This window comes from Maniola hyperantus, chromosome 12 (genome assembly GCF_902806685.2).
Source record: "Maniola hyperantus chromosome 12, iAphHyp1.2, whole genome shotgun sequence".
In the NCBI taxonomy this organism is placed as follows: Eukaryota; Metazoa; Arthropoda; class Insecta; order Lepidoptera; family Nymphalidae; genus Maniola; species Maniola hyperantus.
This window is the reverse complement of record NC_048547.1, coordinates 12,979,445-13,007,344: the sequence shown is the minus strand read 5'-3', so window position 1 is coordinate 13,007,344 and position 27,900 is coordinate 12,979,445. Positions and strand designations below refer to the sequence as shown.

Sequence of the window (27,900 nt, the reverse complement as noted above, 5' to 3'; positions counted from 1 at the left end):
TGTAAACAACAGTATAACCAGGGTTATACTGTTGTTTACAAATGCATGACGTCAGAGCACAGATAGGGTTATACTGTTGTTTACAAATGCATGACGTCAGAGCACAGGTAATCTATCGGCCAAACATGGCCGACAGTGTTTTCACCTGTCTAAGAAAAATATTTTTTTAAATTAAAGTTTTACGGTTTTTAGGGCGCAAAAAAATATAGTGTTAATTTTTTTGATATAATAGGACAAATATTAACCATTTAAGACCAACTTAAAAAAATTGTCAAGTAGCCTATTACTAAAACGCACATAATTATTTAATAATTACATTTATATATTATTTAATAGTCCGATGTTTATTATTTCCATAATCATAAAAATAAGTCATAAAATGAAGAATTTTATTACTCCAGGCCTCATGGACCCCATCAAGCAAACGGTGTAATTTTTACAACAAGCTTATGTAGGCTTTACAATAATTAATCAATTAGTAATAAAAACGTGTAGTAATTTTTTTTATTACATTCCTATCTAAACTATGCTGTAATCTGTGAATAGACCTATTTTTTTCTTTCGGTAGCTGTAATGCGATTTAACCACCCGTAAGCCTCTAGGGGTCTCAAAATCCCGAACCTTTTCAAAACATTACATGATAGATATATTAAGAAATCAAAATAATTATGTTAAATCTAAATAAACCCGTCTAATTAAATGAAATGAAGTTCTTGATTCACAAAATTTAAGTTTGTGTTATCTATTATGGTCATAATCATATCATAATTATCATGAAAAATATAAAAAACTTACTATTTTTGATTTGAACTATAAATTTATAACTTTACTAGCTGATGCCCGCGACTTCGTCCGCGTGGATTTAGGTTTTTTAAAATCCCATGGGAACTCTTTAATTTTCCGGGATAAAAAGTAGCCTATGTCCTTCCCTGGGATATTAGCTAACTCTGTACCAAATTTCATCAAAATCGGTTGAACGGTTGGGCCGTGAAAAGCTAGCAGACAGACAGACAGACAGACACACGTTCGCATTTATAATATTAGTATGGATTTCATCGAAGTACCGCTCAAACCATATGACCCAGAAACCTGTAAGTAATTTTGCACGTAAGTATATGTCCTTCCCCGGGATATTATCTAACTCTGTACCAATCATCAAAATCGGTTGAACGGTTAGGCCGTGAAAAGCTAGCAGACAGACAGACACACGTTCGCATTTATAATATTAGTATGGATTCCATCGAAGTACCGCTCAAACCATAATATGACCCAGAAACCTGTAAGTAATTTTGCAGGTAAGTCATAGACCTCACAAAGAAGCGGTTTGAAGATATACCACTCAAGTAAAACCAGGATATTCAGTTAGTAGTACCTACCTACTTTTTCTATGATTTTTAAAAATAATCCACAAAATGTAGAATCTACTTCCAGGTCCCCTGCATACCAGGACGTAGGTATTTTGTTCACCAAGCTTACGTTGGGTTAATAATAAGTTAGCAACAAAAAGCATTGAATCAACGGCGTGATTTGTGTTTTTATTCTTACATAACCAGTTTTTTCTCATATTTGTTTTTCTCATTTTATATTTTTTGCTTTCAGTAGCTATAAATGATAATGCGTTTTAACTGCTCATATGCCTGGTTGGGTCTCAAAAGCCCGACTCTTTCTATAAACGTTATTTTTGTGGGTATTATAAAGTCGAAAGGATTAAGTATGTTCCGTACTGGAACAGAATATATTTTAAGGTCAACATAATTTGGAGGATTTTTTCTAGCAAATTTATCTCATATTTATTTTCGTAATTGTTCATTGGGTTGGTTTGTCGAGCGCCCCCTAGCGCCGATGCAACGCATGCCAATGCGTCCTTCTGATTGGCGATTCGGCGCCATCATATCTCTCAGATCGACTGCAATAATCGATAAGCACGCGTTCCAGTGCAAAACAAATTAATTTCTGGAATCTGGACTCAATCGATGTGTTGTGATTGTGATTTAACTGAAACCAGTGACCACTTTCTTTTCAAGACAATATATATGTGAAAAATAGGGTGCTATCGACACAGAAGACCTGGGCCCAGGGTGTTATGCTGCAGCTGGCGCAAAGGGTAAGTGCTCGGTATATCATTCCCTATTGAACATATTTTTTGGTGCCTCGAACCGCATTATAAACCTCCAGGTTGTGTTTTCTAGAAATACTTTGTGTTCTTTACGTAAACTATCAATCCCCACGCGTTCGAATTCGGTGCATTTTGTTACCTACGCAATATGGCCGACGCCGCAGCGTTTGATATTTACGAAAGAGAAATAATTATTTCGGAGCTACGAAGGACACTAGATCTAGTTTCCGATGAAGAACAGTTTCGTGCGCGATTACCTGACTTAACCGCTCAACATCGGAAATTTATAAAAATTCAAACTAAAATCGAGAGAACTTTAATGAAGGCAAAGTGTTTTGATAAAGAGGAACAACTAGACATTCGCAATGAATTTAATGACTGTTACTTTGAAATTTTAAAACACTCAAATAAATTGAAAAAAACGGATGAAGAGCGTAGACGATCTAGCATCTATTTACAACGCCCATCATTTTCTAGTACCCATTTCGATAAACTACCAAAACTTCCCCTGCCATCATTTTCGGGTGAATCAACCGATTGGCAGTCTTACTACGATCTTTATTGTTCCTTAATACACGACAACCTTGCCTACACGGAAGTGGAAAAATTCCGATACCTATTACTTACTTTAAAGGGTGAACCGTATAACTTAATAAAATCTATTCCTATAACGGAAGATAATTATACAATTGCCGTTGATACTTTGGTGTCTCGTTACGACAACAAACGAGTTATCGCATCAAAACACATAAATAAAATTCTGGATTTGAAACCATGTTCAGAAAAAATATCTTGCCTTCGGGAATTGTTAAATATCTATCAAGAAAATATAAAGGCATTAGAGACGATGCAATTTCCCGTAAAACATTGGAGTTTTATATTGCTTAATTTATTATTACGAAAAATTCCGCATTCCGTGCGAAAACGTTTTGAACTTTCGTTGGCTAGTCCATCTGAAATTCCAAACATTTATATTCTCATTCAATTTCTTGAACGCGAACTCGCTGCGTGTGAAATTACGGGTCAATCAAAATTTATCGATAACCTAGTAGGTAGCTCACAAACGCGCGGTAATGCTTATGCCGCCGCCGCCGTCGCCTCCGCTGGCCGTCCCACCGCGCCTGTGACTCACACGAGTCGCATCGCGCGCGGTTCGTATTCCGCTAACGTTAATGAGTCCGCTAGCCAATCGCAACCTTATGCTCATAATAATAAGGTCTGTATTTGTTGCGGTGACTTTCATCACCTATCTAAATGTAAAAGGTTTTTAGATCTTTCTCCACAAGATCGATATGCATTTGTACAAGGAAAAAACGTCTGTGAAAATTGCCTATCCCTGGAACACGAAAGGAAAAACTGTAGGAGTAGCTTTGTTTGTAAGTACTGTTTTAATCGTCACAACAGTGCGATTTGTTTATCTCAAAAAAAACCCACTGTTTTGACAGCTGTCGGTGTTACACACGACGATAATAGTGCTTCTAAGGAGGAATGCAATACCGGCTCCTCGCTCCCGGTTGCCGCTAATTGTGATTCTAAATATTATGACAATAATATCGGCGATATTAATGCTTGCTCCACGGCTTCTAAGGGTCGCTCTCATATCGTATTGCTATCAACTGCACTCGTTAACGTGTGTGTTGACGGCATCGACCGCGGGACCGTTCGCTGTATGCTCGACACGGGTAGTCAGGGGACGTTTATCACCGAAGCTGGCGCGCAGCGGTTGGGTCTATCGCGACGAACAATAAACGTACCGGTATTCGGTATTGGAGATGACCAACCTGTCTATCCACAGGGGATAGTCTCGTTCAATATCACCCCTAGAAATCAAAACAAACCAGTCATACCAATTGATGCAATGATATTTCCTAAACTTATTTCACAAATGCCTAGTGCGCCTTTACCTCGTACTGAGTGGGCACATATCAAAAACCTAAGTTTGGCAGACCCTAACTTTCATATCCCACAACCAGTGGAGGTAATCTTGGGTGCAGATGTACTATCGGAAATTTTACTAAACAACACCATCTCTGGTCCACCTGGCACGCCGATAGCTATAAATAGTGTATTCGGTTACTTGTTGTCAGGTAAGCTTTCCTTCGATTCGTTCCCCCCACGTGCGTTTGTTAACTCATGCTCAAATGACATTCATGCATACTGGAGCTCCTTTGCTAATGACAATTATTTGCAACAGTTTCGGGAGCTTAAATCCTTCCCTGAGCAGCGGTCCATGACACGGGAAGAAACTATTTGGGAAGATGTAGAATGCAATCCACAATTAAAGCTTTCGTATCACTGCGTAACTAAAGACTTCAGCACCACGCGAACCAGAGTCGTGCTGCGATTCAGTCCCGAACAGCCTAAAATATGTGAATCTCACCTATGTACCGTCACGCCGCATCTTGCTTTGCGTACGATAAAGCATCTCGCAAGTGACGAAGCAGACCTTTTTCATATTGGTTCAAAGTTTTTAAATAATTACGTGTTTACTAACAATGTTGTGTCAAGTGAGAGCACCGCCGAAAGGGCTCTTAAGTTACAATCCAAATCAATTCAACTTTGTAAGTTAGCCAGTTTTGAATTACGCCAATGGCATAGCAACACACCAGCCGTAATGGCCGCTGTCCAGCCCGCCGACACTCATGGCGAGCGGCCTGAAATCGTGTCTATCCCACGATATGTTTTTACTGGCACGAATAATGTAATTCATTTAAATGACTTTTCCGATGCCACTGAAAGAACATACCTGGCGTGTGTTTATTGGCGTCACAATAATGAACTCGTTAAAGTTTCAATCTTTCTGTTACTCGGCAAAACGCGAGTCGCTTCCTTAAAGCTACGACTGACAATTACACAGTCTGATAATTATGATTTCTTTTCGAGATTTTCCTCTTTTGAAAAGTTGGCAATTGTGTTCCGATTTTACCTTAAATATAAGAAAAATAAAGGTTCGTGTTCCAATCATGTATCTATCCAGGAGAGGAACTTTGCTTTAAACCGACTAATTAAAATTATTCAAATGACCACTTCCGGTGATGAAATTATCAATATTTCCGAGGGACATTGTCCTTCCAATATATTAAAACATTTAAATCCTTTCTTAGACGACAATGAATGCTTACGTGTTGGCGAACGATTACATAAAACTTTACTCACTTACAACTCGAAACATCAGTTAATTCTACCAAAGAAACACGCATTTATCAATTCATTAATTGATGACGTGCTAGTGCATGCCAGTTTTAAAACGATGCAGTATTTCTTATATCAAAATTGGACACTATTCGGCAGAGACGCGATTCACAAACGAATACATAAACGCGTCAAATATTTGTGTGCGAGCCCTGTGCGAACTCAGTCTTCCATGGGGATATTGCCCGCCTCACGTATGAGATCCGAACGTCCGTTTCTTAAAACTTTCGTTGATTACTGTATCTGGGAACCTCTTACAGCCGTTCCTGATGTTTCACTGATAGATGCCCCACCTAACAGACCTACGCGATGGCGTTGGATACAGCAAGCTGTCCAACATTTCTGGAACCGTTGGAGCCGCGAATACTTGCATGATATTCAACAGCGTATCAAGTGGTTTCGTAATAACGGCCCTCCTATTTGTGAAGGCATTTTTGTCGTCGTATGTGACGATAACTTGCCTCCTTTGCAATGGTGCCTGGCTAGAGTTCACGCCCTTCATCCTGGATCGGACGGTGTAACGCGAGTTGTGACGTTGAAATATGGCAAGCCCCTTTTCACACGTCCTGTCGTTAAAATTTGTCCTCTACCTGAGCAATAATTCAATTTTCCCAAAATTATTTTAAAGTTAAATTTAAAACATAATATATTTAGCTTTAACCATTATTCTTTTAATTATTAAGTTCATTAGTTTTGTTAAGTTTAGTCATAAAGTTAGTTAAAAGATCTACGTTCTTTTAAGGCGAGCGGCATGTTCCGTACTGGAACAGAATATATTTTAAGGTCAACATAATTTGGAGGATTTTTTCTAGCAAATTTATCTCATATTTATTTTCGTAATTGTTCATTGGGTTGGTTTGTCGAGCGCCCCCTAGCGCCGATGCAACGCATGCCAATGCGTCCTTCTGATTGGCGATTCGGCGCCATCATATCTCTCAGATCGACTGCAATAATCGATAAGCACGCGTTCCAGTGCAAAACAAATTAATTTCTGGAATCTGGACTCAATCGATGTGTTGTGATTGTGATTTAACTGAAACCAGTGACCACTTTCTTTTCAAGACAATATATATGTGAAAAATAGGGTGCTATCGACACAGAAGACCTGGGCCCAGGGTGTTATGCTGCAGCTGGCGCAAAGGGTAAGTGCTCGGTATATCATTCCCTATTGAACAAAGTAATTATTTTAAAAAGAAAATAAGATCGAAAACTTAGGTTTTGTGAAACAAATTTTATAACAAATGTAAATTGAGAACCTTTTTTGTAGTCGGTTAAAAAGGAAAAGGTGACTGACTGATCTATCAACGCACAGCTCAAACTACTGGATGGATCAGGCTGAAATTTGGCGTGCAGATAGCTACTATGACGTAGACATCTGCTAAGAAAGAATTTTTGAAAATTCAACCCCTAAGGGGGTGAAATAGGGGTTTAAAATTTGTGTAGTCCACGCGGACGAAGTCGCGAGTATAAGCTAGTATTTAAGTACTTTAAATTTAATCAAACTGAAGCACTGCGTGCTGGATTCGGGTGGAGTATGGAAATCCCTAAAGGAGACTTATGTCCAGCGGTGGACGTCTATATATCAGTTGATAATGATGATGATGATGATTGTCAAAAAACTTGTTAAAATTATCATTAGTTAAACAAGGCCATATTAGTTTATTTTATTGCCAGATATTGCCTTTTCCATGATTTTCAAAATAAGCCATAAAATTAAAAATCCTTCTACCAGGCCTCCTTGACGTAGGTTAATGGTATAATTTTTTCACCAAGATTACGTAGGAATAAATAATAAACGTAGTAAATAATAATTATTCATCAGTTAGCAACAAAAACCGTCGAGTCAATAATGTATTGTTATTATATAGCTTTGTAATCATGATTCCGTTGATTAAATGTCATTATTTAGCGATTTGTTTATTGATGATTGAATTGTACATTGGTATATACCTACTATATAGGTAAGTAAGTAAGTACGTCATATTTTCAAATGGAACTAGGTTAAACTAGGTTTTAAAAGCATTTAAAATCGGTACAATCTTGACTGATTCCTAGTTCACGATCGGAAATCGAACCCAGGACATCGTCATCTGCAGTCGAACATGCTAACCACTAGATCAACGAGGTAGTTAAAATATGACTAGTATAATATATTTAGGAGTCAATAAATAAATAAAAAACCGGCCAAGTGCGAGTCAGGCTCGCGCAATGAGGGTTCCGTACTACAGTCTTATTTTTTCGACATTTTGCACGATAATTCAAAAACTATGATGCATAAAAATAAATAAAAATCTGTTTTAGAATGTACAGGTGAAGACCTTTCATATGATACCCCACTTGATATAGTCACTCACTTCGAAAGTTGAAAATACTAATTATTAGTTCATGACCACAATTTAATTTTTTTTGTGTGATCTAACCCTAAAGTCACGGTTTTCAGATTTTTCCCCAAATGTCAGCTATAAGATGTACCTACCTGCCAAATTTCATGATTCTAGGTCCACGGGAAGTACCCTGTAAGTTTCTTGACAGACAGACAGACGGACAACAAAGTGATCCTATAAGGGTTCCGTTTTTCCTTTTGAGGTACGGAACCCTGAAAAGCAGTGTATAGTAATTAATAACAGACCAGCATCAAAGAATACCCTACTACGTATAGAAGCGAAACATACTGCACCGCGCCCGCAACGTAAGGGTATGCATAATAGTACAGCGTTGTCCTTGTCCCGCTCGATTAGCGCTGTCAATTTCAATAGTAGATGATTAAATGAAGTGTCAGTGGTGTGCCAGTATGGACTCACTAGTTGCTACATTGAACTACATTCTCGGTGTATCGACTCCAACGTTCAACGACCTCCAATGTCGCGAGAGGTAAGGCATTGCACGTAGGTACCATACTCATGTAATTACTAGGTTGTGAAATGCATTTGTAACTGTGATTAACTCTATTAAAAATCCATATTTTTGACTCACTATATTGTGACAGGGCTATTGTGCATTTTTAAGGTTCCATAATGAAATAAGGGACCGCCAAATTTTTGTCCAGTGCATCAGTTTATCTGTCCATTTTGCATTGAATGACAGACAATTTTTTACTTCTTCTTCAGAAGATGGATCGTTACAAATGCGGCATTATTTGTACAAAGAGACCTTCTAGAAAGACACAGTTAACTAGAAACACTAGATACTTCTAGTCCTTGGAAACAAGATGTTGAGGCTGTAATACATTATGTATAATGGCTTTACAATTCCGTAAAGGTGCGACATGAAAATGTCGTTAAAAATTTGCATTTTATTTAATATCCGATAAAAAACTGATTGCAAGATTAAAGAAAGATAAACTTTAGATTTCTAATCTCGCAAATTAATCCACACTAATATAGTTACTATTTATGCACATAAAAATGTAAAGCAAAAATATAAATTTTAGGTTTCTAGGCCCATTTCTTAAACTGGTTTAGTTAAAGTCTATTCCGTAGCACTGTGGCAAGAAAATTTAGTATCTACTTAAAAGTACACCTAAATATAATTATTTAGTCAATAAATAATTATCTAAGTATTCTGATTTTCAAATAAATCATTAAAACTATTAATTATTTACCTACTACCTATTCAAGAAAATTTTGCGCAGTGCAAAATAACTATTTTGAGATTAGGTACCTACCTACCTACATGTTAACCTTTGATTCTAAAATAGAAGAAAAACTTGTTTTTTTGCTAAAACGCATTTAAAAATTTACATTTATAAAATAATAAAAGTATAAATCAAGTAACCACATAATATCAAGAAGATGTCTTGCGTCTATTATTATCCATCATAAATGAAAATAATAATGAATAAATTATTCATGTCTCAATAATCTTAGACTTGCTAATAATATTATCGTCAAATTAATATTAAAAAGCAATTTAAATAAATTAGAATAAACTCTAATATATCTAACAAGATCAAGGACGCCATAAAATGAAATAAATTATATCGGGTCAAATACCTAACAGCAATAAAATAGAAATAATAAAATTTTAAAAGAATAAAACTGACTTTCTAATAAAACTACTTAAGCTGGAAACCTATATAAACGTAGATAACTAAATTGATAAGAGATTAGTATACCTACTATAATTGTCCTTGAGTATTTCATTTGTTATTTATGGTACAAAATCCATACTGATATTATAATGCAAAAGTGTGTCTGTCTGTCTGTCTGCTAGCTTTTCACGGTCCATCCGTTTAACCGATTTTGATAAAATTTGGTTTTGGTTTGGGTACAATGTTATTATATAAGTATTATGGGAAAACAACGCCGAAATTTTCTTTTAAGTGCATTAAAATTGAAATATTATGCTTCCCTTGAGCGTGTTTAGTTTTTGCGTTCTAGGTTGAAGCTAATAATAAAGTAACGAATATTTTGAATTGATTAGATACGAGATGATGATCATAAAATCGATTATTGTGAGCCAACCTTAAAAGATACAATATGCATGTTATCGCGGACTTTTTTGTAGAACTTTATAAGAGAAACAATTTCACCATGCATTGTTTTCGTATAACTTTGACCATTTATTCAGCGCACGCCTCGGAAACTCTCAATTTTTTCCGACCTAATTCATATTATATCAATTTCCCTAGGGATCTCTAATTTTTTGAAAATTAAACTAAAACCTTCCTCTTGAATGACTCTATCTATTGGTGAATACCACATTAAAATCCGTTGCGTAGTTTAAAAGATCTACGCGTTTATAAGATATATGGTTAGAGTTGCTATTTATTTCTTGAAATTGCTACTAAACTCTTTAGATTTTGCTTAAGAATTAATTCTAAACCATAGACATTTTATTTGTAAACAGAGGCACGTCAAAATGATAGAAAAATACTACAGACGTGACAGAACAATTAACAGATTATAAATGGCAAATCTATGGTACTTACATGGCGAAACTTAATTAAGATTTTATTATATTTTAGAAATAAAGTAATTGTAGATTTAAATAGAGTATAATGTGGTATTTAAAGTATATAAATTTAGTAGAGTTTAAACTCTATTGACTCTATTGAATTTAATCTTTACATGGTATCACTATATTTTTATACAGAGGGTGGGAGTTAATCCCAGCCTATAAATGGCTCTGCTTTGACGGTAGAAATCATTAATTTTCCTATTTTTAAGAAGAAGCTGTGACATACCTACAGGTACGAATATTGTTGATTTTATATTTCTTTTGTTGTACTATGTATGTTGATTTATGTATTGTTCAAATGTGTAATTGGTATTTCAAAATAGACACCACCGAGTTTTTTCTTGCCAGTTCTTTCTCTCGGTAGATAATATGCTTTTTACGAACTGGCGGTAGATTTTTCTTAAAGGAAATAATAAATTATTTAATGATAAAGCAATAAGTAATGGTAAAGATAAACTTTGATTTGGAGGGAGTTTTTCCCTGAATAAAACAGTTTATTTCCTTATACAATCTTTTATTTTGTCTCCTACCTACAACCACGCCCTAGCTTATTGATAACGAACTAAGGTTTAGACTCTCAGTAGGTTGATTCCTGACTCTATTGTCTCTATACTTTTGAGGTTAATCTAGCACGTTCATACATACGTACATATAATATACAGACAGTGGGAAGTGACTTTATTTTATACTATGTAGAGATGCTTGTGAACAATAAAACTGTCTTACCTGTCTAAAGAAGTTAGGCACATCTTCAACTTTCTCATACAACTGTTCCTTAGGCGAATGTATGTAGAACATTCTTCCCAGCCCTTTCATATGGTTCGCGAACACGTCCGAGAAACCGGTGTCAGCTGTCGCGTTGGCGAACGACATTTCCGCCGCCATTTTCTTTTTCTATTTTACCTGAAAAGATACAAAAAATCGTTAAAAATGTGATGTTATTATCTAAATAATAAAAAATTAAAAGGTGACTGACTGACTGACTGACTGAATGATCTATCAACGCACAGCTCAAATTACTGGACGGCTCGGGCTGAAATTTGGCATGCAGATAGCTGTTATTTTGGTTTGGTTTGGGATTTGTGTAGTCGAAGTCGTGAGCATAAGCTAGTATTTAAATAAGAACCAAAGTACGTTTGTATGGAGTGAGTGACGGACAGACCGCCGTTAAAAAGTTTTCAGAAATATTTTTATTGATACGTACAGAAATATCTACAAATCATTCAAATGCTACAAACATGAATATGAGTTATGGGACTTCCAAAATGAAATATGAAAGTATCTTTTACATTTTTAGCAACGCGCTTTCATATTTGCAATTTAAATTCTTTCATGAGATTTTTTCGGGCAAAACTTTTCAACTTGCGCAGACTCTCTTTTTTTTCTCTCTCCCTCTCTCACGGATCACGTTTGTTTAGATTGCTTTAGTAGTAAGTTAGTAGTTAAGTATATTAAACCCATACCCCTATCGGTTGTGGTGTTGGTAACGCCAAATCATTAGATTACAACATGGGGTTATTCAAGGGGCCGACTAACAAATTCCCGAAAGGGCGGCAATGCATTGGTGGTTCCTCTGGTACTGCAAATGTTCATGGGCGGCGGTAATCACTTAACATATTATGACCCGCCTGCTCGTTTGCTCGCCATTATTAAAAAAAATGGCTTAGAGGCCACGGCACCTCTTTCACGAAAGGTTGGAAACTAGGCACGGCCGAAGACTGCCACCAGAAAGTATTGCGTAACATAAACTCAAACGATGTCAAGTGAAAACTTTAAATGCATTTTATCTAATCATGGTGACAACTGATTAAAATTTATCTCAGATCGGCCTTGGGTGTAACCTGTTCGCGGTTAATTAGTAGTTAATTATGTGGTCAACGACCAGGTGGCCTTAGTGAGGAGAAAAATAAATGTTTTGTAATTCTATATCGGTTGTAATTATTACTATTATATTTATTTTAATTATTACACAGTTAATGAGTTCTCAAGATTATACATTGTATAATTTTGTGCAAAACAATTATTTCTTGGAACGATTGGGCATTGTGCCACTTATGCTCTTGTGTCCACTGACTAATATTTAATTTTACAAAATACTAGTATTCAGGTACTATACTAGCTAAGGAACTCAAGCGGGAATCAAACCCAGGAGCACGAGGTCCTGGGTTTGATCCGCTATCGAGGCAGAACAGAACGTTACAGTAATTACTAGACCACCAGAAACATAAATACGCTGACCAGCCCCCCAATTGTGTAAGAATAACCATTTCATGGCTATCGCAATCGTCAAGAATTCTGCCCTTTGATTGGCTGTGAAAAAAATGTAAACAGCAAATCAACCAATCAAAGGGCAGAATTTCTTGACGATTGCGATAGCCATGAAATGGTTATTCTTACACAATTGGGGGGATGATCCGACATGGTGACTAGAACTTGAAACCATCTTGAAACGGTTCCATCCACGTTCGTAACGAATTTTTCGTAATAAGATTAATACTTCGTCTTTTCGTAACTGGTTATTAATCAAGAATATTTTATCCGGGTTCGTAACGTTATAAAGTTAATGTCTTTTTGTAACTGGTTACTAATCAATGTTAATCGGGTTCGTAACTAACTATAAAATTAAAACTCGTTTTTATTTGTCAAAGTGACAAATTTTATGGGCAAATTAACCAATTTTATAGCCGAATTGGAAAATATAGTCAATTTTATTGTCTGTTACGAACCTGATTACCCTTGATTATTAACCAGTTACAAAAAGATAATTAATCTCATTCCGTTACAAACCCGGATAAAACATTCTTGATTAATAACCGGTTACGAAAAGACGAAGTATTAAGCTTATTTCGTAGCTGGTTACGAAAAATTGGTTACGAACGTGGAGGGAAGGGTACCCCAAAGGACAATAAAAGGAAACTGACCGACGAGCTTATTCAAACACTTACAAATCAAGTCCCACGGGAAATTATTGCCTTGGCATCATATTATACTAAGGCTGCTGCATAATCAAAGACGTCTTTTCAAAGTGTCCTCGAAGTGAAAACTTTGGCGTCATTTTCAATTAGGCTCCACAAAAACCTTCGCAATCTTGCAAACTCAAGAATAAAGCGCGGAATAAAGTCAAGTCATTCGAGCTTACCAAGATTTATGATCTAAAAATTTCATAAGTAATCTGTTATGATAGAATAAATTTTCCTTTCTTCCCGAGTTATTTGTAGGCTATTACCTACGAGGTTTTTTAATGTTATTTTTTTATTCGCGATATTTATTATTATTAAAATTAGTTATAAATCTTACCTAAAGGTACCTCTTTAAAATAGTTTAATTGCATATATCAGTTGATTGAAATAATAAGATTAATAGTTCTTAGCATATAATGTATTTAATACAATATTTTTTAAATATCTCTAACGTAAATAGTTATATTTAATTCATCATTATATTTAATTATTAAAATAATTTTAATTGTTATATTTAAAAGTTTGGAAGAAATAGGTTCAGAATATATCTATTGAAAGCAATCCTAAACTTTTGGGGAAATATGCTCGTGAAGAAATAAATTGATCAAATCGTTTTATATTCGAGTCTGGTATTCGAAGAATACCTATCTAATAAAAAGTATTTTCGTATTCTTTACCCATACAAAATAGATAAGTAAAGACACCCAGTCCTTACTTCCTTATAGATGTTATTTATTACTTAAGGAGTAAATTACTAACTACTTATTAAACATAGTTGCATGAAGATAAATATATTTTACTGTTATGACTATAATTTTCTAATAAATTACATATATGAATTATATACAACATAATTACTTTGAAACATAATATTGTTGTATACATAATATAATTATACACACACGTACCTATTATATGTGCATACTATAATTATAAACTAACAGGTAATGTATAAAATTAATGACACACATTTAATGACACATTGTAATATGATACATATAATATATATCCTTATTTTCTTATTTTATAATTATTTACAGTATCCATATTGTAAATGAGAAAGTGTGTTTGTTTGTTGGTTTGTTGGTTTGTCCTTCAATCACGTCGCAACGGAGCAACGGATTGACGTGATTTTATACCTATTATGATGTTCAAAAACTATCAAACACTGTAGGCACACAGGCATCATTATAAAAATAATATAGTAATAAAATGACCACAAACTATTATATCCGTTTATACAAGCTATGTTTATTCAACAAAATACCTCACAGGCAGTGGCGTGCATAGGGTTTAAAAGCAGGGTAAGCAGTCGTTAGGTAAGCAAGTCAAAGGATAATGAGCATTGAGCAATTTCAACCGAGTTAACTATTTCTTGGGTAAGCAGCGCTTTTATGCCTCTATGAGTTGCACGCCACTGCTCATAGGTACTTTGCAAAATATTCAAATTGGTTCATACATAATGTAGATGCCATAAATAACAGTGACATTTGTTATTCAAGTTCACTGACCTATCTAGATCCCGGTACCTATTATATCAGGATCTCAACTCATCGCCGAACCAGTACTAAGCACAGGTTTTTAAAAGTCCCGTGGGAACTCTTTGATTTTCCGGGATAAAAAGTAGCCTATGTCCTTCCTCAGGATGCAAGCTATCGCTGTACCAAATTTCGTCAAGATCGGTTGAACGGATGGGCCGTGAAAGGCTAGCAGCCAGACACACTTTCGCATTTATAATATTAGTAAGGAATATGGATTCTTTAGCATGCAGGTTTCTTCACGATATTTTTCTTCACCATTGAAGCATGTAAAAATAACTCCGAAATCTAAGTAATATTTTACCAAAATCGTAATACCTACGAGATTAAGTTCTCAGACAGATAAGTGGTAGCTTCTGGTACCGAAGGTCAAGATTATCTTTGGGTCACTGTACCAGCAAATTACGTAAAAATACTCAATGGCAAGGACAAACCGGACATGTCGTAAGTTTCTAGGTTCAAAGTTTTTTTAAATCTGATACAAGTTAACCCTTGACTGCGATCTGGCCTAACGTCACGGGTCTCCTAGCGTAATTAAACCTCTAATTGGTCTCTACGCTCAGTTACTAAATTATATTATTGACAACCGCCAAAAAAACTTTGTTTCGAATAAATTTGACATTTTGACAGATTCCCAATTACAAAAACTATATATTCATAACTGTGTCATATTAATAATAATAACTTTATAATCATATTAATAGCTCGCGACTTCATCCGCGTGGACTACACACAATTCAAACCCCTTTTTCATCCTTGAATCAGGGGTTGAATTTTTGAAAATCCTTTCTTAGCGGACGCCTAAGCCACAAGCTCCGTCATAATAGCTATCTGCACGCCAAATTTCAGTCCGTTCCGTCCAGTAGTTTGAGCTGTGCGTTGATAGATCAATCAGTCAGTCAGTCAGTCAGTCATAAGTCACCTTTTCCTTTTATATATTTAGACAATGGGTCTTAACAGCCACGGTAGAACAGGTAAATACTTACTTACTAAGATAATGGTACTTGTCATGACAGTATAACTTGTATACAGTGTACATAATCATCATACCTATCGTCAATATCTTCTCCGTACATACCATAGGTACATACATAATAATATATATTTTGACATTGACTGGACTTTTGATAAAAAGTACGTTCCATTAAGGCTTAAGCCTTAATATAAATAAAAAATATATTATAGATAAATTGACATAAATTTATTTATATAATGTATAAGAAACTGAATTTCTGAAAAATCTTTCATGGACCATGGTTTCAAAACATTTTAACAAACCCAATTTTTGAAAACATGCGACATAATATTCGTATTTTTGAATACGAATGTCAAAATGGTATATTATCTACTTAATTAAAGTAATAAGGTCGGTTGGAATAAGAAAACGATTTACATACTCTAAGGTCCCAGCATTAATTATATTTTTAATGTCAAATTTTAGTGTCAAAATTACTTACCAAATAGGTACCTACCACTTATAACTTTTCAATTAAACAAAAATATGTTACCGATTATTATAAATGCTCATTATAACGAGTCAAAAACAATGCGATATAAAATTGTCGGGACGTTATCGACGCGTTATCAATTTGCCGGTCTTCAAATACTATGAACTACCACATGAGTAGATATTAATTACCACACACGTTCGTCGCAATTTTCTATAATGAAAGCATGTTTTGTATATTTGCTCCTCGTAAGGGGTGATTCACATTAGACCGTGCCGGACACGAGCTGTAACAAATAGGATACTCGGACGAGGCACGTATTGGAATACCCACCCATAATATTATTACGTTCATTGTTTGTTTTTCTTCAATCATGCTGCAACGGAGTAACGGAGGATCGACGGAATATTTTGCATTTGGAGAGCGACGTATGTAGTCTACTTTTTCCCGAAAAATCACATAGTTTCCACGGTTTTTTGAAAACCTAATTGTACACTGATAAAGTCACAGACCTTACTAATCTTAATATATATCTACAAAACGCAAAAAAAATCCAATCGATGTGCCCCAAACCAGTTTTACTAGAAAGGCAATAATGCGAAGACGGTTTTAGAGTTTTTTTAGCGTAGTAGCACTAGCACACGCCGGATTTCCGCTACTTTTATATAAAGTAAGGGATGATTAGCATTAAAAGAACAAGCTCAATCTTTCGGGCCATGTAACTTATTATACTTATTAAACTTTCAATTTAAATCTTGTTCGTGATTTGGACATGACACGCCCGGGAACAGCACGGTCTAATGTAAATCATCCCTAAATCCGATAGTAAAATTATATTATCTGCCGTTGAACTTTTAGTACCTACCTACTTGACCACGTTAATCTTAATAGAAGTAATAAACGTTTTTTAAGCTAAACATAATAATATGTTATTCAAAAGCAGTCTAGGTATATAATATAGCCTTTGACAATTATTATTAGTAAGTAAATGGTTTAGTGGGAAAATATGGAAATAGTAATGTAGCATGTAAAGATGTACATAGTTATATAAATGTATATGCCATAGTATATTTACATAGTTACCTACTTCTATATTAATGTTTTAAAGAGGAAAGATTTGTTTGTTTGTAATCCATAAACTTTGAAACAACTGATCCGATTTTAAAAATTCTTTCACCATTAGAAAGCTACTTTATCCAGAACTCAGAAGTAATATAGGCTAACTATCATGTATATCAAATTTCACCCGAGCAAAGCCGGGTGGATCAGCTGTGAGTAGTATTATGATAAAAAAAATTATACCAACCTACTGAAAAAAACATTGAAAAAAAAGATGCGTTATAACAATTATCAAAATGTAGAAAGTGCATGAATATTAAATATAAAAAACAATACTTACAAATAAAAGTAAAAATTTAGCAGATTTTCAGTATTACTACACTGAAGATATCATCACACACGATAAAAAACACAGGAGTCTAAATGAAAATGTACCACTCAGATCCAAAAACTATTTAAAGATTGATAAAGTTATAATATAGTAATAATAAGTGCGAAAAAATTCAATGTCTATGAAAATTCTCAATAAAAGTTCAGACAAAATCGATGTTCACGTTATAAATATCGATTTTAAAATTCCAATATGTTAATCGCGGCGCACGCGCACGTTCTTGTCGCAAGTATGACATACAATGCTGGCAAGTGGCACTCAGCGGGTCCTATTTGTATTAATAGCTGACACTAATAGGCTAACCGAATTAACGCTTCGCTCGCCGGGTATGTTTGAAACACATTTTTATTTTATCTGGTACTTGAGACCGTTAATACAATTCAATTCCTATTTTCGCATAATTCAAACGAATCTGCTGTTAGAATTTTTGCTTTCTTTAGATGTTTTTTTGTGTGCACTAAAATATTTAAATAACTACGGAATTTACCCAATCTACAATTTTGGAGATAATATTTGGAGATGTTATCGTGTTGGTTGTTTGATGTCAGTTCCATCGGATAAGAGAGATAGATTATCATTTACTTCCATCACAGATGTTACAAATTATATATTACATTTTTTGATTTATTATTAGAAGAGTTATGTAACATAATAATTATGCATTTTATGATGAACATTAGAAGTAGAATATATTAAGATTATATAAATAAAAATAAATGGTATTTTTGAACAAAAATTTTAGCATTTGTTTTGTTTTGGTCGAATGCAGTAAAGGGTTAAATTTAAATAGCATTGTAGTAAGAGTCGTGCCTCCGCCATTATTATGCGTTGTAAACAAGTCAAATATACTTATGTATATTGTGAATATTTTTTAACACCGACACTGCATTTACCTGTCGTTATGTGTACTATGTGGGTATATAGTACCTACCTACTTCTTACCTATATCAATTATGTATTCTGTGCCTATATTGTTGTCACTTTCAGAATGTTGAATGTTGTTTCAGAATTTGACGACCTCCCTGGCGCAGTGGTGAGCGCTGTGGTCTTATTAGTGGGAGGTCCCGGGTTCGATTCCTGGCAGGGGTTTGGAATTTTATAATTTCTAAATTTCTGGTCTGGTCTGGTAAGAGACTTCGGCCGTGGCTAGTTACCACTCTACCGGCAAAGCCGTGCCGCCAAGCGATTTAGCGTTCCGGTACGATGCCGTGTAGAAACCAAAGGGGTATGGGTTTAAAAAAACTGCCATACTCCTTCCAGGTTAGCCCGCTTGCATCTTAGACTGCATTATCACTTACCATTAAGTCAGATTGCAGTCAAGGGCTAACTTGTATCTGAATTTAAAAAATAAATTGAAGAATTTATATTGTACTAGCTAATGCCTGCGACTTCGTCCGCGTGGATGTAGGTTTTCAAAAAGTGGTTTATGCCACTCTCCAGGTCTTTAACGTACCCATGCAAAACTCTCAGACCTGCGTGTTTCCTCACGATGATGTTTTCCTTCACTTAAAGCAAGTGGTATAAGTCCCGCAAATTGCTATTACGCTGGAAACATGTCTCATTAACATCGATACGACGTCATTTTGACGTCAGCCGAAATAAAAATATACCATCAGCTCGAAACTTCAGTCTAGTGCTGACGTCACTAAAATGGCGGCCATGCGCATTAGCAATAGCAAGGACTTATAATATTATATAATTGCCTACAATACACATAACTCTGAAAAGCAAGAGGTTTATGTCCCAAATCGAACCCTGGGCCTTCCGAATAGAAGGCCCATTTCTTAACCACTAGGCTATCTCCGCTTCACATTTTGTTCTTTTTCAAATTTACATTTATGAATGAAAAGAACGACCCTGATATTTTTTTAAACCTTAATCAGTTAAAACAATTAAAGGGTTAATACCTATTTTAAAAGATAACTTTGATTTAAGCTTTAGTACCTACTAGTTACTTTCATAATGTAAAATGTTGTTTACAAAATAAAACTAGTCAAAGTGCCGATCGGAACATATTGTATGAGGAAGGAAGGTAGATACGCGAGGAAGGTTCCGTAGCCACGATAGTTGTAATTATAAATGCGAAAAAACTTGGAATTATAATATTAGTATGAATAGTAGTCTGTCAGTCTGTCCACGGGGACGAAGTCGCTGGCATCCTCTAGTTTCATATAAATTTGGTTAAAAACGGATGGGTCATTTAGAATCCCGTGGAAACTCTTGATTTTCCGGGATAAAAAGTAGCCTATGTCCTTCCCCGGGATGTAAGCTAACTCGATAGTTACAGGGTAATGTGTCAATAATTGTCCTCCGTAATTAAATATGTGCGTAGCTGTAACAGGTGGTAAACATATCAATGCAGCTCTTTTTAAAATGGCTGTGAAATACTGATAGACGAAGAAGGACGTGACGAAACGCTACAAAACGGGGCAGAAAGTAATGTACAAGACATTTCGGCTTTTTAGAGCGTTGTCTCTGTCACTCATACCTACAGTGCGATAAGGCTATATTAGCGCGTGGCGAAAATCGGAACTAAAGTTGCCGTCAAGTGTCCCCTTTGTTCTCGTTTGAATATTCTAAGCTTTTGTTCTCTAACAGCGCCCCCCTGTCAATGTCATTCAAGTGCCAAGAAAGCCTTGTCGCACTGTATATGACGTTTTGTCGGACTCAACGACAGAGACAGTGCTCTACAAATCCGCGATCTCCTTCTAAAGGTCGATTTCTTTCTGACTATCTGCCGCGCACAGTACATAAAAGGTATACCTACCTTGTTTTACAACGGAACCCTAAAACGCAGTGGTCTTCGAAAATGTCATTCGAAATAATACCTACTCCCAGGATGGTACGACCTTGAAGAGATATTACCTACTAATATAAAAATTATTTACAAAAGTCTATCTGTTTATTTCACTTACACTCACATTCAAAAACAATAGGTACTATTTGAAAATGTTTAGGTATTATAGAAATTCTCTTAAAGCTCTCTTTGCGTGTTCTATCGCCTCTATAATGGGGAGTGCTCTGAAGAGTTGTTTGATCTCATTCCACCCTCCTTTTTCTACAACCGCACCACCCGCCACCGCAAACAATTTCACCCGCACCTGGGTGTCTGGTGCACGTCGACCGCCCGTTGTGCCAGATCCTTTTTCCACGCACATGCAAACTGTGGAATCAACTCCCTTCGGCGGTGTTCCCATTAGATTACAACATGGGGTTATTCAAGGCTCGGACCAACAAATTCCTGAAAGGCCGGCAACGCTTTGGTGGTTCCTCTGGTACTGCAAATGTTCATAGGCGGCGGTTATCACTTAACATCAGGCCTGCTCATTTGCTCATCATTTTAATTATTAAAAAAAATCTATTCTTCTTATTTTGTATTGTGGCTTTAAAAAAATTTCTAGACTCTGCTCTACTATATAAACAATTGAAATGTCATTTTCTTGATCTTGGAAAGTAAATTATTCTTATTATTAATTAACAGAAAGCTGTTATTAGGTAAGTATTGTTTATCGTTGAATAATAATTATCGTGGACGGATTCGTAATAAATCATAATCGGAACCTTATAAAGTAATTGCTGTCTATTTTAGCGTTGAAAAATAAAGTAAAACAATAATTCGATCATTAAAATTTAAAAATAGCATCTCGGAACTAAAGCTTCATTTACGCCAGAGCAACATAGTGAGACATCGCGGCATGCTACAGGCCGCATCACTACCCATATTATGAATGCGAAAGTGGTTTGTCCTTCAATCATGCTGCAACGGAGTAACAGATCGATGTGATTTTTGCGTGGATCTACAGACCTGGAGAATGATATTGGCTACTTTTCGTCCTGGAAAATATACTAATTAGTACAACACGGTACTATCTTTTTCTAAATATATAAAAGGATAAGGTGACTGACTGATCTATCAATACACAGCTCAAACTACTGCACGGATCGGGCTGAAATTTTGCATGTAGATAGATATTATGACGACGTTGGCATCCTCTAAGAAAGGATTTTTAAAAATTCAACCCCTAAGGGGGTGAAACACGAGTTTGAAATTTATGTAGTTCACGCGGATGAAGTCGCGAGCATAAGCTAGTCTCGGCATAAATAAGAAAAATGTTTGGTCCCAGCTGACTGTACACTGAGAATGTTTTATGTTCCTTAATTATTATGTACCTACCTTATGTCTTACACTGCCGTACTTTCTCCAAATTCTGTGCTGCAAAATCAATGTCTCAATTTTTATCATGTCACATTGTTGCATGTCTGCTCTAGTGCAAACCAGCCTTTACGAATGAGAATTGTCGCCGGGCGGAAAAGGGTTTAGATTAAAAAGAGGTCATTCGTTATTTAATGAAGAAATCGTGTGTGAATTGAAAACAAGTTTTAGACGTACTATTTATTATGTTTTTATAAAGCGTAATCGGAGCTTTTAACCCTACATCTCTGTCTCCCTTTGTATGTCATACTCCTCACTGTTGGGGGTCTTGACCTATTTTCATCAATACCATAATGGTAGTGGTACATAATGGTTTATATGGGAGATTTCTTCTAATAATAAAGCGGAAGGATCCCATAACTTTCTGCTTACGACTCGATTAAGAGTACGTTTTTGACCAAAGAAACCAAAGCGGCATGGGTTTACTAAAAACTGCCATAAGTACCGCTTCCAGGTTAGCCCGCTTCCATCTTAGACTGCATCATCACTTACCACCAGGTGAGATTGCAGTCAAGGGCTAACTTGTATCTGTATAAAAAAACACGACCACTGCTTTGTGACTTTTTTGACGCTGTAGTGTTGTCAGTGGTTGTAGCGATCGTGATGCTGTGGGGTCCACACCACCACGGACCACTCAGTGTGGTCCGTCTGAATGGACCCTTAGTCAGTATTATTCATCTATTGTAATTTTCTAACTTGAATATTTTTAGACGTTTATAATAGCTTATGCCCGCGACTTTGTCCGCGTGGACTACACTAATTTCAAACTTCTGTTTTACCAGGGATTGAATTTTCAAAAATCCTTAGTGAATGTCGTACTTATTAGATATGCATGCCAAATTTCAGCCCGATCCGTCCAGTAATTTGAGCTGTGCGTTGATAGATCAGCCAGTCAGTCAGTCAGTTTTTCTTTTATGTACATAAAAGCTGACTGACTCTCATTATAGTAATAGATATGTGAAACTATATATACTATATACTTAATAAATTAATTCACTATTTTAGCGTTTAAACTACCGTGAGTGATTTTCATTATAAATACTATCTGTCCCGGCTTACTCACGTGTGTAGTCGACGTTAGCCCGACTAGTTTCGAACCCATACGGGGTCCTTTTTCAAGGGAGTCCGTCCGCGCCCGCGCGTCAAATCCGCGGCGCGGGCGCGGACGGACTCCCTTGAAAAAGGACCCCGTATGGGTTCGAAACTAGTCGGGCTAACGTCGACTACACACGTGAGTAAGCCGGGACAGATAGTATTTATAAATTAATTCACTATAGCGCTTTGTTGGAAAATAATAGTAATTTTAATCATGCGTAGAGGCCATGTTAAAACCGTGCGTAGCACACTTTTTCTAATAGTTTGATAACCACCCACAGTCACTGCTTTATTTTATTATCATTTAAGGCTTGACCTAAAGTGCGACGGATCGACGTTAAGGCTGTTTTACGCCGGAGCAACAACAATAGTTTTGTGTAAATGTGGTGTGTTTTGTGAAATTAAGTGTTCCTGGATGTTACAAAATACAAAGCAATTAAAAATAGGAAAGAAAAGAGAAAGGGGAAACTTGTAGATTATGGAATTTTGTGCTAGAGAAAGCTGAGAGTGATATTAGCGTTTTCAGAAACCTAAAATACTGCAGAAAGTGTCACTTGTTTTTTTTATAACCTCACCGGTTTTGATACTAGATTATGAAAACCTATTTCCTTGGAAGGGCATGAACAGCGCCATCAATGATCTATGAGGCCTGAAAAGTGCTTCATTGTAGGCTACACATTGGCAACGATCGTTGTCCATGTCCAAGTCTTTAGTAGTTAAAATTATGAATATTAGTGGAAAATTATATGATTAAGTGTGTTGTTTGTTTAGTCATGGTTGACCCGTTAGGTTAGCCGGCCCGTCAAGTGATAATCACTATGCGTAAAACTGATTGTGAAATAATAGTAGAACTAAGCCTCGTTTACATTGAAGAGTATTTCGGGGGGTGGCCTTGCAACATCTCTATTTCGTCTCTCTAAACAGATTTTTCTCCCACTTGCGCGGAATTGGCTACTTTAGATAAATTAAGTTATGTATTTACATACAAACATACTAAATAATACCAGTCCCGGCTGTACTCAGGTGTTTAGTCGACGTTAGCCCGACTAGTTTCGAACCCATCCGGGGTCCTTTTTCAAGGGAGTCCGTTTGCGCACGCGCCGCGGTTTTGACTGCGGGCCGCGCGTGCCGCTGCCCGTTGAACCCGTTGTGAGGGTGGCTGGGTTGGGTGGGGGGTTACGTTACCCACGCGCAGACTCAACCGCGACGCGTACGCGAACTGAGTCCCTGTGAAAAAGGACCCCGGATGGGTTCGAAACTAGTCGGGCGATAGCATCGACCAAACACGTGAGTAACGCCGGGTGTGAGATAATATGTATAAGTAAAAACTTGACATCCCTGAACGTTGACTGCTGGCGTTATGTTTTATCGATTTTTAGGGTTCCGTACCTCAAAAGGAAAAACGGAACCCTTATAGGATCACTTTGTTGTCTGTCTGTCTGTCTGTCAAGAAACCTACAGGGTACTTCCCGTTGACCTAGAATCATTAAATTTGGCAGGCATCTTATAGCTGACATTTGGGGAAAAATCTGAAATCCGTGAATTTAGGGTTAGATCACACAAAAAAAAAATTGTGGTCATGAACTAATAATTAGTATTTTCAATATTCGAAGTAAGATAACTTTATCAAGTGGGGTATCATATGAAAGGGCTTTACCTGTGCATTCTAAAACAGATTTTTAGTTATTTTTATGCATCATAGTTTTTGAATTATCGTGCAAAATGTCGAAAAAATACGACTAAAGTACGGAACCCTCAGTGTGCGAGCCTGACTGGCACTTGGCTGGTTTTTTTTATACAATACAAATAAAACGCCAATGGTTTTAGTAATGTAGAGAATGATAGGGTCACCATACTACCAAATGAACCATATTATTTAATTAAAAACTTATCATCGAAAAAGTTACACCAACAATATAACCGCAAATGGGAGCAATGGCATTAAAAACCAATTAATAAATTATGTACTGACAATCATTTTCTTAAAGGAAATTTTCCCTTTGAAATTTTACTACCGTATTGGATCAGATTCTTATTGTGTAATATTGTGAAAACCTCTACCTTGTATTATATTTATTATTAAACTAGCTGATGCCCGCGACTTTGTGCGCATGGAGGTTTTTGAAAATCCCGTGGGAACTCTTTGATTTTCCGGTATAAAAAGTAGCCTATGTCACTCTCCAGGTCTTACCCAAACTATACCCATGCAAAAAATCACATCAATCCGTTGCTCCGTTGCGACGTGATTGAAGGACAAACCAACAAACAAACACGCTTTCGCGTTTATAATAAGGGTACTGATTCATTATTGTTATAAAAGATACACTTAAGTTTCATAAAGAAAAATTTAATTGGTTTAGAAAATAGAAAATAATAAAACAGTACTTCTCTTCCATTAGGCACAGTGCACACTGGCATAGAGGACTGGTGCCGAGACCCAGGGTGTTTTTAAACGTACGGCCGCCCTCAGAATTCGAGTAGCAACTCCGCAAAACTGTTACATCAAAAATCGGTCCCACTTATGAGCTTTTTCTATAAACACGCAAATCGGTAGCTCAACGGTTTTAGGAGTGGACTGAAAACCAAAAGGTCGCCGGTTCAAATCCCACCCGTTGCACTATTGTCGTACCTACTCCTAGCACAAGCTTTACGCATAATTGGAGGGGAAAGGGAAATGTTAGTCAGCAATTTGGCTAATATTCTTTTTAAAAAACACTCAGATGTGGGCACAACCGTGCCGAGCCGTGCAAGTGAATTTGATTATTAAGGTGCTACACGAGTTCTGACCTTTGACTGTACACTGCCCGCGCCCGCCACGTGCTGGTATTTCTCTTTGCATTAATTTGAAAACTTACACTAGAGCCCTAGAGCCTAGAACGTTTGAATCGATGCTTTACTTGCGTTAAAACAGTTTTCGTAAAAATCAAGTTCAAAGTACCGGTCTCAATGTCGAGTACACAAACAGTACGCCTAGTATACGGTTTTACGTCTCACCAGCGTTGCTAGAATTCGAGAGTAGAAACACAAAAACGTCAAAGTAAAATGGACCTAAAGAGCCTTGGATTGAAGTCAAAAATTCAATGCCATTAATTTTGATTTCGCAACGTTTCCGCTTGGAGCGCTGATTGTCGATGTGTAGACAAACTTGAGCCTTAAAACAAGGCATTTAAGATCCAGTTTACTATAACGCGGAAGTGTTTCGACACTCGAATACTATCAAAGTTGGTGAGACATAAAATCTCGTACTAAGCGTAGGTACAGGTGTGAGTTGCGATGAATGCTCGTATTTTCGTGATACTTGCCGAAAAATATTTCTTGGGCGGATACGGAAGTTTTGTCGGAACGCCTCGGACCGTGTGTGTCGAACCTTGACTCACCTTGGTCAGCATCTTAACAAACGGTAAATATAAATACTAGATGATGCCTGCGACTTCGTTTGCGTGTACGAAGTCACGGGTATCAGGTAATCTAAATATATAAAAGGAAAAGGTGACTGGTTGATCTATCAACGCACAGGTCAAACTACTGGAGGGATCGGGTTGAAATTTGGCATAGTTATTATGACGAAAGCATCCGCTAAGAAAGGCTTTTTGAAAATACAACCCCTAACCGGGTGAAATAGGGGTTTGTAATTATTTGTGTAGTCCACGCGGACGAAGTCGCGAGCATAAGCTAGTCTAAATACATAAAAGGAAAAGCGGACTAATCTATCAACGCACAGCTCAAAATACTGGATGGATCGGGCTGAAATTTGGCATGCAGATAGCTATTATGACGAAGATATCCGATAAGAAAGGATTTTTGAAAATTTATCCTCTAAGGGGATAAAATAGGGGTTTGAAGTTTGTGTAATCCACGCGAACGAAGTCGCGGGCATAAGCTAGTAGGTATATAAGTTCATAGATAAGGACTTCGTTCTAGTAACATCATAATATTGTAGATAACAATAACTATGAGTATGTTGATATCAATAAGCAAAACAAAATTTTGCCGAAATAAATTTATCTGTGAATACTTTAAAAACAATCAGATAAATATAATTAGGGTTCCGTACCTCAAAGGAAAAACGGAACCCTTATAGGATCACTTTGTGGTCTGTCTGTCTGTCAAGAAACCTACAGGGTACTTCCCGTTGACCTAGAATCATGAAATTTGGCAGGTAGGTAGGTCTTATAGCAGACATTCGAGAAAAAATCTTAAAACCGGGAATTTGTGGTTACATCACACAAAAATAAATAAATTGTGGTCATAAACTAACAATTAGTATTTTCAATTTTCAAAGTAAGATAACTATATTATCAAGTGGGGTATCATATGAAAGGTCTTCACCTGTGCATTCTTAAACAGATTTTTCTTTTATGCATCATAGTTTTTGAATTATCGTGCAAAATGTCGAAAAAATACGACTGTAGTACGGAACCCTCGTTGCGCGAGCCTGACTCGCACTAGGCCGGTTTTTTTAAGAGAATATCAAAACTAGTGGACCTTTTTGCCTCAAGATACAAAGTCTAATAATAATTGTTTGCTCTTAAAGATTTAATGAAAAAATTATTTAGTTTTGTGACGTAGGTATGGTTAGTTGCAAACAGTTGCAAAGGTTTAATTAAATACCGGTCAAGTGCGTGTCGGGCCACTCGCAGTGTAGGGTTCCGCAGTTGCCCGTCTGTTTTACACAATTCACACTTTTTCTAAGTATTTTGAGGGTTCCGTACCGCAAAAGGAAAAAAGGAACCCTTATAAGATCACTTTGTTGTCAGTGGGCAGCACCCCTGTAGCATCAGGGTTGAAGAGTTGGAACCAGAATTTTTTATGGGACCACCTTGCAGACTTCTTCTATCGATTACAAACAAATGTACATGGTGTACATACAGAAGAAGAAAAAAACGAAAAAAACATGGGCGCTAAATTGAGAACCTCCTCCTTTTTTTG

The 27,900-nt window shown here is 36.4% G+C and overlaps 1 protein-coding gene across 1 annotated transcript in view; it reads right to left on the bottom strand.

The window, feature by feature from the left end:
- Positions 1 to 17,915, bottom strand: part of LOC117986847 (alkylglycerol monooxygenase-like) — a 41,827-nt gene extending 23,912 nt beyond the window's left edge. The window contains 2 exon segments of the mRNA XM_034973770.2: positions 10,994 to 11,170; positions 17,613 to 17,915. Coding sequence (XP_034829661.2) covers positions 10,994 to 11,152 — 159 coding nt within the window. The 5' untranslated portion in view covers positions 11,153 to 11,170; positions 17,613 to 17,915.
- Positions 17,916 to 27,900: the final 9,985 nt, after the last annotated feature.